At 39.7% G+C, this 20800-nt stretch overlaps 2 protein-coding genes across 33 annotated transcripts; one reads left to right on the forward strand and one right to left on the reverse strand.

Annotated features, from left to right (window-relative positions):
- Positions 1–77: 77 nt before the first annotated feature.
- LOC309688381 (uncharacterized protein) lies at positions 78–2553 on the reverse strand (the record flags this gene model as incomplete). Its single annotated transcript, XM_082504046.1, has 7 exons — positions 78–707; positions 883–994; positions 1105–1232; positions 1316–1385; positions 1648–1785; positions 1892–2134; positions 2320–2553. The coding sequence occupies 7 exons, from the start codon at positions 2551–2553 to the stop codon at positions 235–237; spliced, it is 1398 nt and encodes a 465-aa protein (XP_082360172.1). The 3' UTR covers positions 78–234.
- Positions 2554–2879: 326 nt separating this feature from the next.
- Positions 2880–20004, forward strand: sh3bgr (SH3 domain binding glutamate-rich protein). Of its 32 annotated transcripts, none has more exons than XM_082504072.1 (12): positions 2880–2964; positions 6776–6961; positions 7142–7222; positions 9334–9408; positions 11013–11216; positions 11692–11721; positions 15045–15068; positions 15491–15517; positions 16726–16752; positions 17809–17850; positions 18365–18426; positions 19270–20004. In XM_082504072.1, the coding sequence occupies exons 1-11, from the start codon at positions 2944–2946 to the stop codon at positions 18380–18382; spliced, it is 735 nt and encodes a 244-aa protein (XP_082360198.1). In that variant the 5' UTR covers positions 2880–2943; the 3' UTR covers positions 18383–18426; positions 19270–20004. The 32 variants fall into 32 exon arrangements, 29 of the variants coding, with proteins under 29 accessions (XP_082360198.1, XP_082360193.1, XP_082360177.1 ...); XR_014271065.1 differs by lacking the exons at positions 2880–2964; positions 17809–17850 and adding exons at positions 4488–4770; positions 16059–16089; XM_082504067.1 differs by lacking the exon at positions 2880–2964 and adding an exon at positions 4488–4770 and having other exon boundaries at positions 11013–11201.
- Positions 20005–20800: the final 796 nt, after the last annotated feature.

Here is a 20800-nt window from a genome sequence, read left to right on the forward strand (position 1 = left end):
TTACCTGGGAATGAGCCAACCAAAGCAAATTGGGCAGTAAAACATTACTGTAATGAAATAACGACTGAAATAAAGAGTCTGGAGTAGAAAAACATTAGTTTACAGGCTGTTAATACGTTTCAGAAAGTCATACTGTGTGTGTTATGATGCAGAAAGGAGTTTCTCTATGGTAGCTGCATAATAATCATATGATGAGCTAGCCTGCACTTTCCTTTCAATTGCACTTTATTCAGTCTAAGAGCTGTGTGCTCCACCTCCATCAGTTTTCTCATCTGGTAGATGAAGCTCAGGAATTCTACTGAGGATCTCCACCTCAGAGCTTTCCTGTGGGCTCAAGTCCTCAGTGCTGTATGCTGGTCTTCCACAGTGCAGGTTCTCTGTGGTCTGTTTGAAGGTGTAGCTGCTTCTGATTCTGGGGATTCTGCTTTCTTTTCTCTTCGGTGCTGCTCGATTCAGACACCTCTCTAAAGTAAAGGCCATTGTGCTTTCGTGCTGTGTTTGTCGCGTCTCTTCCTGCACCTGAGGGGCTTCTCCGTTATTTTCATTTTCTGGGCTCTCATCTGAACAGATGTCTGAAAACTGATGTTTTACTATGGATTCAGGTCCATTGAGCGCCCGTGTGGGTTCTGGTTCCTCCTTTTCTTTGATACAATCTTCTTCATTTAGAGGCTCTGGACTGTTGTCTGAACTCCTGATGTCACTGCAATCTGAAAGCAAATATTTCAATTTGAAAAATACTGAATAACCTGACAAAATGCCAAAACAACTTATGCCTCTGTTACTACGATTTCAACCGTTCTTTTTCCCCCCCTTTAACAGTGTTTGGTTTCTTGATTGTATATTGTTAGAGAATTGTCACTTTGTTAGGATTGAGTAACTTACTTGCAGATATCTTTGCATCGTCTTGGTGATTCTCTTTTAAAGACAAATGAGCAGGACCCTTTCTCTCTAGACGTTTTATAACTGAAAACTTCTGCGCTGGACCGTAACGACCCTGAAACAAGAGAAAGATTTTAAATTGGTTTGCTGATAAAATAATTTAAAAATGATAAAAGACAGGTATGTGAGAAGGTTGTTCTGTTTTTGAGTAACTGAACCATATACCCAGTTCACAGAGCTCTCCTGCTGCTCCAGTCTCTGAACATGCTCTGAATATTCATTCTCCAAAAGACTTGCAGGGCCAATGGGGAGCAGGCCTAATCCATCTGTTTGAACCATCTTGTTTTCCCTGCCTAAAAATCAAAACCACTCAGACAGCCAATCAAGCATGAGCAAGCTGCGATAAGGCAGATTGTTTTTTTTTTGTTTTTTTTACCTCTATTGCTCGACCCGTTCTGGAATCGGTGGGAGTAAATGTTACGTTTTCCCATTTCCCGCTCTCTGTACTGTATGAGTAAAAAACATACCGCACACCGATCATCAGTCAGCGCCTTTAAATTGTTTACATATTTTTTTATATATATATTTATTTATTGAAAAATGACAAGTGAGTTTAACTAGTAACACCCAAGCATAAGACCTTGTGTTTCTACAGTTGATCATTGGCTATTTTTCTAATCAAGACTTTTTCACTTTTTCTTCTCCCAGACTTATATGGCGACAGGGGGAGGTGCCTCAGAATGACCACACACATCTCTTTCAGCTTACCGCTAGTTCTCTGGTGAGCTGATATACTTGCTGTTGCAGGTGGATGGATATTTTTCTCGCCTCTTTCATCTTTCTTTGCTCTGTGACTATTTGCCGCTTGAATGAAGCTTGGCACAACTCAAAATTCGTCTCCATGTCCTAGAATAGAGTGAAGAGACAATAAAGAAGCAAATGTTTAATGTAAAACATATTTTTTTAGGATGCTATATCGTCCACCATCATTCTACTCTCTGCTCCTTCGTACCAGTATCTTCTTGTCCTTCTCCTCCAGCTCAGCAGAGGCTTTGGCCAGCCTCAGGGTGAGCTCCTCCCGCTCCAGCAGGTTGTGATCCTGGCTGAGCAGCTGCAGGTGCTGGAGAGCTTCCCTTGTGTGCAACATTTTGTCTTCTGTGCTCCTCAGCTGCCTTGCTAGGTTGTCACGGCAGGTGCGGGTCTCACGGAGCAAATGCTGAAGAGCTCTGGCCTCGTTTTTGTGCTTGGTTTCAATCTGTGAACAGATATGGTCAATATTATGACAATAACAGAAACACTGATGTTATTTGTGAGAGGGACGTATACAGGCACTATAAAGAGAAAGATGAGGAAAAATAGCAGTATTTTGTACACATACAGTTAATTGATAACATGAATCTGAAAAGCAAGAGAGACTAGTGGCAGAAACCACAAACCCACCTGTGCAATACTGTTCTCTGAGTCTTGGAAGTGCTGCAGTGCCACCATGTGGCGATGTTGCACGTTCTTCAGGAGTTTGTTCTCCGCCCTGGACTCACACAGCTGCTGCTGCAGACTCCACACCTTGTTCTCAAGCTCCCTGATGCGCTTCAGGCTTGGCTTTGGAGTCTCCAGGGACCTGATTGGAGGCAAGCTAACCATATAGCAGTTTGTAGTAGGGTTTGTCTTTTGCATGCTGCCCCCATGAGCTTTATTACCTGAAGAGGAAGGACACCCCCAAACACTTTACTCATGGTAGAGGGAATTGTATATAAAATATTTAGATATTGAGATGTTTGAGATATGAAAACTACCAAATACAAGTCTTCTAGACCGCTTTGATCCTTGCCACTGAAATGATGGGATGGCATCTGCTTTGTCTTCACACACAGAGGTGTATTGTGGATCATCAGAGCTACTGTATGATCCGGAGGGACTGGACCATATAGAGGTGTCAGAGCTGCTGGTCATACCTTCATCCTGCTTCTCGTGGGCAACAGCCTTCTGCATCATCAGGCCCTGCTACCTCCCACTCACGAATCCTCTTTACCTGAGAGAAAAAGCACAGTTCAAAGCCAGACTGGCATGAATAAGAATTTACACGAGGTAAAATAAATAATGCACCAGCCATAACGGTAATAAACCAACCTAAGTTGCTTCTATGCGTGGCTATCTTCTCAAACTCTCTCTGTTTCAGGCTGTAATGTTTAGCAGGGTAAACTATAGTTTGTTTATATACGAACTCGTTCACTATTCGTTGCTGGGGCTTTTTATTTATTTATTATTTTTTGTAGATGTACGTCCACGGTTGCCATGGTACCCAGCCGGTAAAGAAACAAAATAAAAAGAAAACAATAAAGTGACGGTAACTAGAAAAAAAAACTGAGCAAAAAACAAAATAAACAAAAAAGACCATTGTAGTCCTGCATGTAGAGGAGATTCTTTTAAAATAAATGTTCAATGTCCTTAATTTCTTATGAAAGGGAATGTAGACCACTCACGAAGAAGAAAAAAAACTGTTCAAGGACTCTAACAGGGTTATTGAGTATGAGACTTTGTTATTTGCCTACTCGAGCTGGCTCCATTCTTACAATGAAACTAAAGTTTAGAAAATGAAAACTTCATGTGGAAAAACTGAACAGAATGTAATTTAGAAAGGATTTCACACTGAAAGGTACAGGTTGGCGGATCGAGCCAAATATCGATGACATCAATACCGACGCTGGTAGTGGTTCACTAGCATGATAGGATCGATACTTTCTTTCTATCCTCTGAGTTCAGTATTGCACTGAACTGTCTTAAATTACTGCAGTTTTTTATGAAAAACTATACCTCAAACATTATAAAAAAAATGTCTGACTGACTGTCAAGTCTATTTTATTTATAGCCTATAGCCCATCTGCAAAAACCCCACACATCTCCAAAAACCCCATGAAACACGGAATTGTTGGTTTATTGTGTTTACTAATATTTGTGTAAAATAACAATGATAGTGATCACAGTGTCATTAAAATGTGTTTAAGAATTTGCAATCTGATGATGATTATTCTCATAAATCAGCATATACTGATCTTGGTATCGACAATACTAGCCCTTTATTTACTTGGTATTGGATCGATACCAAAATTTGCAGTACCGCCTGTAATCTTTCAAACATCTCAAACATCTCTTACGAATCAGTTTTTGGTTATATTGGTTATATAGCCTTTAATGCAGGCAAAATTCTCACTGACATTAAAAATGTCTTTGTCAAGAGAGATCTGATAGAGGGAAGCAAAAATCGCAACAGATATAACATCACAGCTCCAATAAGATATTTTAATAATTTTTAGGATTAACATGTAGGTAAAGTAACACAGAGTCATAAAGATTACTTGCAAAAACACAATTTCTTTATTTTATGTATGATCCCTTTGTAAAAACCTTTTCACCACAATATCTTTACCAATATAAGCAAAGGTGTCACGCAAAGAAAACATACAGAAACATCGGAATACAGTTTTTGGCAGCCGATCACTTTTTGGCACAACACCGGGTTTGAAAACCTGTCAGCCTATAGTGCTGGTCAGTGCTATTTCTGTCCATATATGCACTCAGCAGGACGCTGGGAACCAGCTCCACTGCGCCCCCTCCCTCACCGACAGACAGCTGAAGTTGCCAATCAGTGTTTGTGAGTAGTGCTGCGCCCCTACGGGCCGACCCTCACTAATGGAGCCTGGAGACAAAAATAACCGTGTGTGTGTGTGTGAGTGAGTGAGTGATCGCTGTGCTATGTCTCCGTCCAGGGTGTGCTCTAATAATAGAGAAGGCTGCCTGCTCCTTTAAGAGACCGCTTGTTGCATAGTCGACAAAATAAATTGTAGCAAAATGGTCATTAAAGTTTTCCTCGCGTCTTCGTCGGGATCCACAGCGGTAAGCTTTTTACTCCAAAGGATTTATTTCTCTTAAAGTGAACTTTTGTGGTTGTAACCGGCCAGGACTGTCACTCATACAGTGACACGAGAGCGTTAAACCTCGAAATGAATGTGACTTGACTTTTATTAGGCATATCTAAACACTGCAGGCAAGTGCACGGTTTGATTTGTGCCTGAGTTTACGCCTGAGAGGCTCTGGTTCTTTGTTTAATTGTCTCGCAGGTCGATGTGATTTATATGCAGAGCTTTCTAGAACAGGGGCTCCCAAAGTTTTTTTTTGTTTTTTTTTGCATGTTAAGGACCTCCACATGCAGACGCTTGACGTCGGTGTCTCCCCCAAAAAGAGATTTAACATGAAACTTTAAGTCAGACTCGCATTGAGGTAACGGTGTATATGTTAGGTGGGATGATAACAGCAGAGGGGAGGGTGAATTTATTTCTTACATCCACTTTTGGCCATGCTAAAGTGGTTGGGGCCCACTTAGCAGTGTTGTATCACAACACACACTACTTGGGGTTTATCCTTTGAGTGGACTTGTTTCATGCGGGTATGGTCATCTACCCGTATTAGCAGATGACACTCAATGACTGACCACAACAGTCCTCATTAACTCTTAGAAAATGCATCGTTGTTTATCCTCTTATTTGTCCCTTTTTCGACCCTGCTGTTTGTATTTTTTTTATTGATTTATTTTTTCATTTTTACACTTTTTAATCAGTTTTTTTTTTATCAGTTTAAATATGATCTGTCAGCAGATGTAGATACAAGTAAAAAGATCAAACATGAAGACATTCAACCTTCACCAGAGCCCAGAAACATGGATTATGGATTATTAACAGACCAAAACAGAAAACTATTAGTCATTCAACACCATATAACACAAGGATAATAGCATATGTTGGCATCTGAGAAGCTGGAAAAAGCAATCATGTTGTGTTTCTGCTTATTTAAGGGCTTAAAATAAAATAAGATCAGATAATATACACTCAAGAGTCACTTTATGAGGCACACCTTGTTAGGTCATAAAGGGATGGACAGGGTCAGCAGCAATCAATACTCCAGTAGGCTGTGGTGTTTAAATGGTGCTCAGTTGGTACTAAGGGGGCTAATTGTACTGAGATCCACATCCGTTACACAACCACCAGCAACCTGAACTGTTGATAAAAGGCAGGATGGAAGCATTTTGTGTACACTAAATTCTGACCCTATTCGAACATTGCAGAAAAACTCAAGACTCACAGGACGAGGCGATGTTTTTAGTCTTCTGTTGTCCAGTTGATGAGCCTGTGTGAATCGTAGTCTCAATTTCTTGTCCTTAAATGACAGGAGTGGCACCTGGTGTGGTCTTCTGCTGCTGTAGTCCATTTGCTTCAAGGTTTGATGTACTGTGCATTCAAAGATGCTCTTCTGCATACAAGAGTTTTTTTTCTTTTTTCTTTTAGTTAGCATTGCCTTGCTATCAGCTTGAAGCCTCTGGTAGACCTCTGGTATCAACGATGGATTTCTGCCCAGACAACTGCTGCTCACCTGCTTTCTCATTTTGAGACCATTGACTGCAAAGCCTGAGATAGTTGCGTGGGAAATGAAATTAAGCCACAGCGTAAAACACAACCTGTAACAACTTATATACTATGATAGATGAAGTAGAAAAGCTCAATAAATATTAATAAAAAATATACAAAATGAAAACAAGATAAGTAAAAAATACACAGAAGATAGGACACCTGTTACATAGACAATAATAATAAACCAAGTACGGTAAAAAAATAAAGTAAAACTCGTACTTCTTTTAAATTGTTGTCAGTGGTTTCTGTGTTTACTTAGTAGGAGAGGATGGGAAGGGAGCACTATGTAGAGCATCAGATGTGAATCCATGCTGTCATTTAAATAATGTTAGTTGATATTCCAAACCCCAGAATGCTGCAGCTGCCATCCTGAGGTTAAATATTCCAGGCTTCTCCTCATATACAGTGCAATCAGGGAGGATTTCTCTGCCTCGCAGATCAAGAAGAAGCAGCAAGATGTGGTTGGCTTCTTGGAGGCTCTTAAAGTTGACTACACTCCACTGGACATCGCGTGCAATGAGGACAACCGCATGTGGATGAGGCAGAACGTCCCTGAGGACAAGAAGCCAGCCAACGGCATCCCCCTCCCCCCACAAATCTTCAACGAAGAGAGTTATTGTGGGGTGAGTATACATCGCATTCAGATACGCCAATGTTTTTAACTTGTGTCTACCTTCAGAATATTGAGAGAAAAGCATAGGAAATGCACTTTAATGTCTGTAATGGAACAACTGTAGCAACAAAGTTAAAATTGGAGGGAAAGTAAATTATTGTATTGATTTAGATCTCTAAATCTTGTGCAGGACTACGACACATTCTTTGATGCCAAAGAGGACAATTTAGTGTACACCTTCCTGGGGTTGCCCCCTCCTCCTGGGTCAAAGGTCAGTATTATTTTCTACTGTATGTTGTGGAAAACGTATGCAAAAGCCACATTTCTTCTCTAATATCTCTAATCTTTTACTTCAGTACTGATACAACAGAGTTAGTCCAACAATTCAGCTTGGACTAATTCTGCTTTGACTTTCTTCAATACACAATATTCTTTTATCGATTGTATATGAATTGCAACATTATGATACATTATGTTTTAGTTTTCCAGGTAAGACTTGAGAGTTTAAGGTGATTAATTTGAATCAAAAGAATGTCAGAAGAATAAATGCTCTTCTTTATTGTTATTGAAAGGTTTGTAATCAGATGAAATCAATGTATCCAGCTATCATTTTGGACACAAACAGGTTTAACTCCCTTCTTATAATGAGGGGGTTCCTATCATTTATGGCTCATAAAACAATAAAAAGTCTGAAAATACCATGATGAATTTTCAAAACTTCATGTGTACAACAAAATTCCCAATTAAATAAGAACATCTGTGCTGTCATAACGTACAAGTAAAAACAAAGATGCAACAAATAGTCTCTCTTCCTTTATTCATATATTAAATAATTTAGACCACGTTTATGCTCATCACAGGAAAATTCTTTCAGAACTTAGGTTGTGTGTACCTAGTTTAGGCTGCACTTTAGTCCATAAGTATTTGAACTATTACACGTTTTGTAGTTTTAACTCTTTGCACCAATGCAGTGGGATTTAGATCAGCCAAAATGTGATTGAAGTGCAGACTATTGGCTTTAATTCAGGAAGTTTAACATCAGTTAAGTGTTAACTGTTTATGAAAAACAGCCCTTTTTGTACAAAGTAATCACTTTTCTGATCTTCAAAAGTAATCGGACAACTAGTATAGTTTTAAATATAAGGATTGTTTATTGTTTTTTTTTGTTTTTTTTAATGACCTCCTGAAGTGTAGAACCTATGGTTATCACCAAATGTGGTGTTTCCTTGTTTAAGATGCTCTGCCAGCTTTTTACTGCAGCCACCTTCACTTGTTGCTTCTTCTGCATTTGATTTTGTATTTAATAACTACGAAGCTGCTCTGTTGGGTTGAGCTCAGATGCCTGACTTGGCCATTGTGAGTATCATGTTTCTTTGCCTTGAGGGACTCATGGGTTTCTTTTGCAGCACGCTTTGGGTTGATATACATTTGCATTGTGAAGCTGTTTGATCAGTTTTGCAGCATTTGGCTAAATCTGAGCAGAGGGTGCAGATCTGTACACTTCACAGTTCATCCTGCTGCTTTTGTCAGTCACATAATCATAAACACTAGTGACCCAGATGTACTGGCAGCCATACATGCCCATGTTATAACATCTACAGTATTTCTCTCCTTCTACTTACTTTTTTCTTCCAATTATTCTTTTGCATCTTAGTTTCTGTTTCTGTCCAAAGAATTTTTTCAGAGCTGTTCAGGCTCCTTTAGATGTTTTCTGTCTCTAACCTGACTTTCTTGCTCTTGAGTGTAACCGGAGGTTTGCAACTTGTTGTAAACTTTCTGTATTTACATTTAATAAGGGTCTTGACTGTAGGTCTTGACAATGAGATGCCTACCTTGTGACGAGTGTTCTCGATGTTGTAAAGTTGTATTCATCCATTTTAACTGTCTGTGATGTCCCTGGCATTTTGGTGTTAAGCAAGCAGGTGATTTGTGAAAATGAATCAGTTAATTACCTTTGAGACTCTGAAAATGGGGAAGTGTGTATAAAAATGGCTGTAATTGCTAAATTGCTTTAGTTAAACCACTGAAACGGAAGTTTAGCACTTCAATCCTATCTTAATTGTTTGGTTTAAAATCCGCTGTGGAGGTAATTATGGCCCTAACTGTATTTATCCAAAGTTCCAGTCTTCATATATCTGCTTTTGACTGATGTGAGATTCAAACACATTTTTCAAAATTCAATTAATTTAAAATTTAAAACTGAAATTTGTTTTTTCTTTAACAATTAAATGTGTTGAAATTAGATGCAGTGGAACTTGTTTTGTAGGTAACCAGATCTGAGTGACTAAAAGAAACAAAAACATGCCGTGGACATTTTGGCAAGTTATCCGGACACTAAATGTCAACGCGATTGTGTTAAACCTGGTAATTTCCTTGGTACAGGAAGCAGAGCAAGCTGACAAGGATAACATTGTGGAGAATGGCACCCATGCTGAGGAAAACCTTGACGACACAATAGTAATGCCTTCATTTAGTCTGTGTTTAGTTTCTTTTCACCGTGTCTCATCTTAAATTTTCAGCGTCACTTAACAACTTTCCTTCTGTCCATAACTGGTGACTTAAAGAGATTCCTAATTTCTTCATGGCTGCCCTGTCTCATCTACCACATCGACTTATTCTGGTGTTGCATGAGTGAGAAATGTGAGCTCATAATAACACACTATTCTGATTTGTCATCATAACACTGTGACACTGCATTGCTGTGTTCAGACTGCCAAAGGGCTGTGAAGCAACCAAACTGTGGTATTATTGTGTGTAAATCGTAAAATTTGATGTTTTATTTTTATCAAAAGCATTTTTTTCTAATAGATATATTTAATAACATCTTTATTTCTGACAAGATTATTACCACGAGAAAATTCCTGCTAGTTCTCAGTTCACTAGAGCTTACCTACCGTAGCCCAGATTTCCCTTTCTAATTTCCCAAATTTTAGCCCCAAGAGTAACGATTTTCTGCAGCACTGATCTCTTGTCCTATTTGCAACAATATTGCATTTTACTGTTACATTTCATGTTCTTTATCATTTTTATCACAATTTTATAATTTTAGTCTCTGAAGTAGGCAATGCTTCAGAAGAGTCATATGGCAGAGAAAACGTGACTTAGTAGTCAACAATTTGCTAATAATGTATTTAGGATTTCCAGTTACAGTATATATTCTCAATATGAGATCAATAAATTTTCATCAGTCTCTTCACATAAGAGACAAAGCCAAAAACCTGTATTGTAAATGATGACTGCGTTTAACTGTGACAGTCCAGGAACACTTTTCACATCGGCCTGCTTCAGAAAGACAGCGCCAAACTACTTTAGACCAAACCTGTATTTCTGGTTAATTGAACTAACAATGTGAATAAGATTTTTTTAGATTTAGCCTTGTAGAAGAATAGTTTGACATTTGGATAAAGATACTTATTGGCTATTTGAAAGAGATATAACACAATATGTTAAAAAAAAACCCATATTGTACCTCTCTTATAACTGAAAATTTAATGTGAAATTATGCTAGTATTAGCTTAGCAGACATGGTAAAAACAGGTAATCTAGCAAATGAGTGCTTCACAATTAACACGTTACATTTGGTGTGTTTAATCTGGCGCAGTAAACTTTTTAAACTAATGAATGTTGGACAAATACTGTTACCTGTTTTTCTTTGTTTGTTTCTTCCTTTTACAGGTTTCGTGTTAGGCTAAGTTAAGCTAATTTGCCGTTAGCTGTAACTTAATATTTTTTTTACAGAAAAGAGAAAAATATCTATATTCTCATTTTAAAATGTCAGTATTAATTTTTAGCATATCCAACTTTGGATTTGTTTTCTAACAACCTACACCTTGACTTTTTAGCTTTCCCTTCCTATTTTTATTTATTTATTTATTTTTTTAACTGGATGACAACCTACCAGGATAACATCATTGTTTTGAGTTCATAAACCTTTCCATCTGATGAGCCAACCATCGTAATGCTGCTAAAGCAGTGCCTGAAGTAGTATATCAGATTTTTTTTTTTATTTCTTTGTGTATTTCTTCTTTCACACACTATTGTTTACACCTTACAATAACAAGGTTCCAGTGGAGGATCGTAATGGGGATTCAAATAAAGAGGTGAAGCAGGCCACTGATGAGAATGAAGAAGGTGAGGGTGATGAGGAGGAACAGGAGGGGGCAGCAAAGGAAGAGACTGCAGAATCGGTAGGAGACGAAGCCCCCACAGTGAAGGAGGAGGAGGAAGCAGCAGTGGAAGAAACAGACGAGGTCACAGAAGACACTGTAATTGCGCCTTAACTAGACCCTAATCTCCCTTCGTTTTTCCTCTGCCTCCATCCTTGGAATGCCAATTTCTTCCACTCAGAATCCTTGTTTTCCCTTTAATCTCCTCCTTTACTCCACATTTAAGGTTTCCCTCATTTTCAAGTTCCTGTCAACCTTGTATCTGCATCTTCTCCTCAAGTCTCCTTCCCTGGACTCAGTAATTTACTAATTCACCTCGCCGAGATCCCTAATCATCATTCTTACACGTCTCATCATTGCCAGTGGATGTTTAATTTATTTATTATTGCCTTTCTGTCAATTCCATTAGGTGTCTTATGTTTGGTTTTTGAGTTGATGACACAATTCACTTACTGTTAACTATCCTGGTCAAGGTGTGTTAGTATAGGGTCCCCAGAAACTCCTCACTCTGTCGTGTGTGTGTGTGTGTGTGTGTGTGTGTGTGTGTCTAATGCTATCTTATCTCCACTGTCAGGAGGGCCAAGCAGAAGAGGAAGAAGAGCAGGTGAGATTATCTAAAAAAATTCACGTAACACTTATTTCACTATTTAATAGGGAACAGTGCTTTATTGATGTTTTATAGACACAATACACAGAAACAGCAGCAGTTACTATCCCAGCATTTTTAATAACTATGTGCATTCAATAAATGACATGTGTTCTTCATCTTTTTTTATTTGAGAGGGAAAATAATTTATTAACATACTGTGCAACGCATGCAGAATAATTTAAGCGGGTGCTTATTAATTCTTTCTTTTCTTAGCAGTCATTGCTGGTTTAGACCAGTCTTCACCTTTACCCAAACACGTGTACTTGCCAGTCATTCAGACTTTCGGACACTGACATGAGCTAAACTTATAAAAGATTTCTAAAAAGTTTTGGGTCACTTAAATTTTTTTAATTTTTTTAATTTTTTTTTTTTTTTACATTATTTTGGATGTAAAATTTTGTGAAAGGAGTCTGCTAGAAGGCAGTGAATCTCACTTCTGTCCAATGGCAGCCATAGCCAGGTGAGTTGTTGAGGATAGATTGAACTTTTCTATCGGTAAGCACTGCTGTTTCTGCTACTGTTAGCTGCTGTTAGCCCCTGTTAGCCAGTGTTAGTGAAACTTTCTTTGAAATTGACGTAACATTATTGGGCTTGGACACTAAGTTTATGAGAATACATAAAATTGTTGGAAAATTGAATTACACACTTATTAATGCATAGTTACAACATTCTAGGTTTTTTTGAGCATCAAATAACTTCCAAAAATGAATTATTATACCTCCAAAGGAACAATTTAAATTTGGCTAGTCGAGTGTGTGAAGCATTAGTCTGCATGAGTCAGTTGCAGTCTCATAACGGCCCCAAAAGAGCCCTTTTCTAAAACTTAAGTCTTCTTGTTCTAAAAAACCAGGACTATTCCATCCAAGGAAATGGAACCCCCCCCCCCCCCCCCAATTTAAGATCCTTAAGACTTCATAGCAGAGAGTTTACTCTGTTCTGGGAAGATTTCGGTATATCTCTTTGGAGAAGATGCAGTAAGCTGCTATTCTGTGATAACAGAGTGACCAGTCCCTGAGTTGCTGTGGGAAGTGACTTAGTTTACTGTAGGAAGCGTGGGGGGAAGGTTTCCATATTACTTTAACAAACTGCTCTGCAAAGGTGTGTTTAATGACACCAGAGTTGGAAGGATGAACTTCTCATTGTGGCTAACCTTGATTTCTTCACTGTATTTTCTATTCATTTAAAGTTTAAGGCGAGTCTTTGAAAAATGTGAATTTTTCTGTGTGACCCCACACTTTTGAATAGCAGTGAAAACATGCTGTACCACCTCCCTCACTCTGTGCTTGTCAAGGCCAGTGAGAATTTTTCTCTCTCTTTGTCTCCCATCACTTTCACTGTTTACAAAAATCTGAGTGCTTAAGAAACCTCTGCTATTTAAAATATGTCTTTTAATCTTGTGCAGTGTAAACACTTATAATACGGGGTTTTAAAGCAGTTCTAACTGAGATAGGCTGAATGCAAGTATAGCTCAGTAGGTAGAGTGGTGGCCCCATGATCGGAAGGTCGGGGGTTCGACTCCACTGAACGGCTACCCTGAGGTACCCCTGAGTAGGGATGGGTACCGGTATCTGGTGCCATTACGGCACCGGTTCTGACATAAACGGTAGTAACCAGACCGAAAGGAAGCGCACATTTCGGTGCTTTATTTTGGTGCTTTTTTTCCTGAGATGTCATACACTTTGGATTCCAGCCAATCATTTTACCTTTGTGAGCGTAGTAGGCGGGCCCAGGTACGTACGTTCTTTTAGAGCAGAGCTACAGATTAAAAATGCCCAAAGCGAAGCGGTCAAAGTCTGGCTGTACTTCACAGCAAAATATGCAAACTCAGCAGCCTGCAACAAGTGCTTTAAGCTGATACTGTGCAAAGGAGGTAACATCTCAAAACTGATGAAACACCTGGCGACGTATAGGGTTTTTTAAAAGCCGAGAAATGCGCCGTATTTGATAGCTTGCTGTGAGACCTCACATTGAGCACATCTACTGCGGGTGTGATGCCTGTTATCGGACCCGGAGTTAGCAACATCTGCAAAAAACCCGAAGAGTAGAGTCCTGGCCCCTAGCCCTGCCAGTGTAGCAGGATGATGACGGATGATGATGGCAGCAGCAGCCGTTCTTCTCTGCGTGAGTAGCTTAATGTTGTTCGTGTGTAATTTACGTTGAGTAGGCTAACCACATTATTACATGAAGGCATGTAAGGTGAACTAGCAAACACCGTCGTAGTTACATGAGGCTGTCTTCTTGTTTAATGGCAGATACTCCCTTCACCCTGGCCAAAAAGGCTAAAATGAGGCTAAAAGAAAAAGTGGAAAACAGCCAAACATGAGAGGTTTTTGGACAAAGTTTGTATTTTTTCCATTGTTTAAGCACTGCTTCCAGCCAAGAGTGATGCCATAAATCCCCTATAGCTGCAGAAAAGGCACACATTGTTATCTTTTTACAAAAAAAAACAGCTGAACATGAGTGTTTTGGACCAATTATGTGTTCTCTATTCTTTAAGCACCGGTTTAAGCACTGGCACAGTTTCAAAAGTACCGGTTTGGTACTGGTATCGGATAAAACCTAAACGATACCCATCCCTACCCCTGAGCAAGGTACCGTCCCTTCACACTGCTCCCCGGGCGCTGCATTGGTGGCTGCCCACTGCTTCACTGGGTGAATGGGTTAAATGCAGAGGAACTATTTCCCTATGGGGACTAACACATACACATTAAAAAAAGCTGCCTAATTGACTCACGCGTTAAACACCAAATGACTGATCTCATTTAGCATTTCAGAGTTGATATGTTGTTGTTTTTTTTTTTGTTTTTTTTGAGTTCATGTTCCAGCCCATCCCTCACCTGACTCATTTCACACAGGCTAGGTCAGGGGGGTCAAACTCAATTTACATTGTGGCCAACATACAGCCCACATACAGTTTAACGACGCATTTAATCCCCTTTAATATAAATTAATTTCAGTATTTCTCAGTTTTTATGCACAATAAAGAAATGCTGCTGTAGTAAATGCAAGAATGCTAAAAGGTCTTTATCTGTAGGAAAAGCAGCAAAACTTAGTAAAATACAGTTTAAAATCCAATATTTATGCCTTAATTCACATTTCCCCCAATGAGCTTGATTGAGGTCTTTGCGGGGCTGATTCTGGTCCCCGGGCCTTGTGTTTGACACCCCTGGTCTAGATGCATCAATATCAGAGCTGTGTCTGCTGGTTCCTCGTGTACACAAACACACACACGCTGTATGACATTTGACTCCTTTGCCCTCTTGGTTTGCTCCCTCCAGGAGGAAGAGGATTTGCAGTCAGAGGTAACTGTGCTTCTCTGTTCGTCTCTTTCTGTGCGGTTCCTCCATACAGTCATCAGCAGTGTGGGTTTGATGGTGCAGATATCAGGGAAGGTCGTCCAGATGGGTTTGGGAGGGTCTTGGTCTGCCTTTTAAATTGCCAACTTTGAAGACTTCACCTGTCTACCCCTCTCTCTGCTCTCTCTTTATTACGATCTCCTCAAGTTTTTTTTTTTTTTTTTGACCTTTCCTGTCTTTCTGCTAACATCCCGTTCCTCATTTCTTCCCAGTTTTCTAGCTGCTTCCTGACAACTTCGACTGTTCCCATAGTTTCATTTGAAATCATAAGACATTTCCATACCACATGCCTGTTGTGCTCTTTTGCTCCCCACACAGCCGGCTGACCTGCTGCCTGTTACTTTTTCTTTTTCTTTTTTTTTTTTTAGGAGGAAGAAGAGCTACGACAGCTTGAGGTAGATTCATGTTTTATTTTAAACTGCTTCTAGCCTTCCTGAGTTTGTCTTGTTTTTTTCTTTTTGTTGTTTTTGTTTAGTGACTCATTACTTTGTCAGATTATTAATCTCTTTCACACCTCAAGCATTCCTTCAATGATTAGTATTTCACTATTTGTTAGCATATTTTGTCTTTTGCCAGAAACAATGAATTGGTCGCCTCGTGTCTGTGATAACAAAGGGTCAGAGTAAAATGCTAAAAGACCAAAAAAACAACACAAGTCAAAGTCAAAGACGTATCATCCAGAGTGATGATTAATACAGCACCTCAAGTAATTCTCATAAAGAAATGACCAATATAGGGCTCATTAAAAAAGACAATCATGGTAACAATGTAATAATCCATTTTCCTCAGTTATATCATTATGTTGAAAGAGTGTTTTGTGGGCCTTTTTTTGCCCTGGATTTTGCCTGTCAGGACACATCCCCAAAACTTTTCAACTTCATGTGACCCAACTTTCAAAAAGCAAACTCACACACTTGCTCTTGCACTGTTTTTCAGTCTGCACCCTGTGGACAGGGTTTGAAGTCTGGTGAGTCAGTCCAGCCGGTTTTTCACCCAGCGTTGCTCATCTCAAGGGTAGCTCCTCTAAAGAGTCCACACTTTAACCATTCCCTAAATCAGACTCTGCCCCCTGCAACACACCAACACAATGAATAATCAGTTGGTTCAAAAAGTTGTTTTTAAAAAAAAAAAAAAAAAAAAGTCTGGTTCTAAGTGCTGTGTGAAAAGGGCTCTGCTTCTCAGAGACATTCCAGCCTCTGCTTGAGTTTACGCTGCTTATGCTTCAGTGCTTCGCCCCGCCCTTCCTTCCCATCTGTTTTGTCCTTGTCCAACCTCTCTTGCAGGAGCAAGACGAACAAGGCAGTGCTGTAGTTTCTGGTGGTTCTACTTTTTTTTTTTTTTTTTTTTTTAAATTAATTAATTAATTTTTTTAAAGCTTGACAGACTTGCCCTTCTCTCCCTTTCTTCTTCTTTCTTTTGGTGTGCTGCATGGACTTTTAGGTCCACTTTCCATGGACATGCCTGCTGGTTTGCAGCATGATAAACCTGATCATATTTGACCTAAACCTTAAAGGTGGATTTCATGTAGTAACAGATATGCGAGTCACATATGGACCATAATGTTGGTTTCTTTTTCAAAACTGCCTGATTTTGTGTTCCACAGGAGGAAGAAGAGGCTGAAGTGCAAGAGGTATATCTGGATTATAGAATCTTTGTATAAGTTTTGCACGGTGTGAATCACACAGAGACTGGGATTTTTCTTTTCATGCATGATCCGATTGCAGAGAAAGACTGTGTGCACATGTTCAGGCGAACTCTCTCTCCTCAAGATCGTACTTGTCATTGGTTCAGTGAATATTGTGTGCAGTATAACTCATATGGCCTCAAACAAGCCAGGACAAAGATGAGGTTGTTCAGAGTTGGAGCAAACTTTTATGAAACTTTCACAGAGAAACATTCTGCAAGTCTGCCAAGACGTTTTCCCTTTTTTAGTTTTGATACCTAAAAAAAACGCTTGAACGTTCCGTTGTCTTCTTTTAAAACTTGGCCTGCACGCACGTGAGGATAACTCGGACATGTTTGGTTTTGTTGTACTGGGAGATGGGGCGCACTGACTTGACAGGATGACATTTTTTTTCTTTTTAAAGAAGCCATGGCTTTTGTTCCTTTTTTGCCAAGAGCAATCTGAAGAAAGTGGACGTGAAGTGGATGTGACAAGTTTCAAAGAAGATGGAGGAGACGGAGCACATCTTGTTCTCATGCAATACTCAGAAAAAGAAAAAACATTTCACGTTAGACGACACACTGCGTTGTTTCCAGGCTTACTGCTCTCTTAGTTTGGGTCACCTGTTGGAATAAAGTGGTTGTAGGATCGAATAATAGATAACCTCAGTGAGCGTGTTGTTTACTTCAAGACTAACCAGGAACAGCATTCGCGGCTTGAGTGGTAACACTTAAAACACGTGACACGCAGTTTAACCTCATGTTACACGGTGCGCCTGCTTAAGCACCACTCTTGTCTCACTTAGGTCATCTCATTAAAAACAGAACTCCATAACTAGTTTCCTCAGTTTTTTTTTCCGACCCTGCTGTCATCACCACTGCCCACGCTTGACATCTTCTCCATTTTTAACCCATCCTTAACACAGCCACTAACATGGGAAGTCGTCTCACCTTCTCCCTATTTAAGCCATGACTTCACATAGCCCCTCCCTCTTCTTTTTTTATTTTTTAATTTTTTTCAAAGGAGGAGGAAGAGGGAGAAGAAGAAGAGTTGGAAGAAACACAGGTAGTATTACAGCAGTTTGTCACATGTGGTCTTCTGCCTGTGCTTGCCATGCCTGGTCCAGTGTTGTAAAGAGGGAAGATCTTTGTGTGCGACACAAACACACATCACACATCTTGGTAGCTCACTCATAGTAAAGACTGTGGTTTTTTTTTTTTTTTTGTTTTTTTTTTAAATTGCAATTCAAATAGTTTTGTTTTATTTATGCAACAAACTAAGAAACAACTGCAGTCTTTCCACTTTGAATCCCACAAATCCTTCTCCGGTTGATGAGACGCATCCAGGTAAAAGGTTTAACAACGAGAGAGTCTCAGCTATCATTGGGATCGCTTTTTTTTTTTTTTTTTTTTTTTTTTTTTCCTCCCCACAAATTAAAGCTTGCACCGTTAGAAACATTAGAATAGAATACACAAAGGCACTTTAAACAGATTTTAATCCGACCTTCTACCACTGCCACGTGTCTCTGCTTTCTGTGTGTGTGTGTTGGTTATCAATACATGATTTTGTCTTCTAACAGGAGGAAGAGGCGGAGTAGTTGAAGCTAAGCGATGCTGATGATGTCGATTTACTGCTCCCCAGGTAAAACCCTCTGCTTTTTTCTGCTTTACCACTGGAGGGCAGTGCGATGTTATGTGGCTCGGTAGAAGAATGGCTAGAAACTTCTGTGTGTTGCTTTTCTCTTTGGCATTTATGTAACCAGATTAATTAAAAAGATAAACTTGCATTCAGTACAGATTTTTTTCCTTCTTTTTTTGTGCTTCTTTGACCCTGTTAACAAAGCTCTGTGCAAAATACAATTACGCAACCTGTATTGTATGCATGATGCAGTGGCATGCATTAATATCTAAAACAGGCAAGTTTTTCATTAAAGCACTAAGATCCTGCTTACTTTACCTTGGTGTTTGGAAGGAGTTATCTTTTTAACCTGCACTTGCTGCAGCGTGTTTGCAGAGGACTGCCACTGTTGACTCATCTGCAAACAGCTTCAGTGGGTACACAGCATGCCTGGGGATCACCTAGATCCACCACCAAAGCATCTCACTATCCCCTGTTTTTCCCTCGGAGTCAGTGGGACTAATGAAGATATTTGTGGTGATTAAAAATTCTAATCTTCTTTTAGCTCTTTTGTGTGTTTAAGGCCTCTATGTCCCACTGAAGGAATAGCTTTAGAGCTGGCCCTGAAAGAGTGGCAGTGCCCACTCTCCTTCCTCCCCTCCCTCCTCTCTAAGCTGTGCACCAGCCCCTGCGAGCCCCTGTCACGCCTCGTTTGTGAAAGCTGTTAAGTGAGCTTCAGAAGTGCCTCAGGAGGTGCCGGCACGCTGGGTGGCACAGGCGTGGCGATGGTGGTGTCTTCCTCAGCCACCACGGACAACTCAGTAATGTGTGACCTATTTCTAGTCATCTGTTTTTCTTGTGTCGCAGCCCGAAGGAGCCTCCCGTTCCATCTCTTCCTGACCCTTGACACTTGGCCCGCCCCCCTCAGCCCCATCAGAAAGCCCCTCTACGTCTCCGCAAAGCAGCACATGACCCTACTGGAAACCACTGGTCATGTGCTTGAAGGCTCCATCCCAGCTGAAAACGCCTAACCCACATTTGCCTTACACCCTTCCCTGTTGACTGCAATGTTGACTTAATTTTTATATTTTGCGTGTACAGACATACTGTAATGAAAAACGAGCAGAGTAGCCTAGCGGTGTTGGTTTGGTTGTTTGCCATGAGCAGCTTTTTGTAAAATGCACAGTGGTTTTGTTAAACTCAGACCCTTTTCCCATGTTGTACTTGTAGAAGTTCTAGTTTTCTAACACAAAAGGCCGACGACCTATGAAGGAAAAAGAAGAAGAAGGAAATCCTGGCATATCCTAGCTTGTGACTCCTGGCTTGTAGATTCAAAGTGTCATAAGTCACTCTCTTTCATAACAGTTCTGTTCTTGTGCTCCTAACTTCATGCCTTATCTAACGGCGAGTGTGTAAATTCAAACTGCGACTTCTAATGGCAGCGAGAAAGGAAATAGACACATGCTGCAAGACTGCAAACCCCTCCACCACCGCCACAGCTACTTCTGCCAGAAATGCTGTCTAATCAATGCACTTTGTTGAACGAAGAGTGAGATGTGGCTGAGATGTTGGAAAAGAAAATAAAGTGGACTCGTAAAAACATTCTCAGTGGATCTTTATTTAAACTCTTTTGTTGGCATATTCAAAGAAGAATGGGCTATTGTGCATGTTGGGGAGTGTAGGGGTCAACAGGAAAACAAATGCCTTGTCCCATGAGATTTTCTTGTAGAGGTGGATGAGAACATGCAGTGTTATTTTTAGATAGATGATCAAAAAAGGGTCAGGCATGTGCAGTACAGGCTTTACAGGATAGGCATTATTACTATGCCCAGTATTCACCAACGTCTAATGTGTGCAGGAATGCCACAGATAAATTCTTTCAATGAATAACTACAGTGGGGGAAATGGTTACATGATCTCCTGCTGCATTTGTAAGATTGCTCACTTACAAAGAAAGGAAAAGTGTTTTATTATTATGTTTAATTTTAATGGAGAGACAGAATATCAACCAAAAGTTCAGAAAGGAAGCACATAGTACATAAAAGTTCAATAAATAAATTGATCTGCATGTTAGAGTGGGGGGCACTGTAATAACTAAAACTGTTAAAAAATTTAATACAGTAAAAATTACAGTATTTGCCTGACAACTGTCATGAAATGTGATAATTATGTAGAAGAAAAAAGAAGAAAATATTAATTACAGATGTGTTAGCTCTCTTGATCTGACCAAAAACAAAAGATTCCCGCTTTTGTAAAAAAAAAAGTGATGTATTCTGTGATCCATCAAACATCTACTGTGTTCCAATAAAAATACATCATCCTTTAAATTCAATAATTTGAAAAGGGAGGGACTCTGTAAGGCCCCTGGGATCTGAGGAATTACAATGGGCAATATTTG

The sequence above is a fragment of the Aulonocara stuartgranti genome, assembly GCF_965226115.1.
Source record: "Aulonocara stuartgranti genome assembly, chromosome: 14".
Taxonomy (NCBI): domain Eukaryota; kingdom Metazoa; phylum Chordata; class Actinopteri; order Cichliformes; family Cichlidae; genus Aulonocara; species Aulonocara stuartgranti.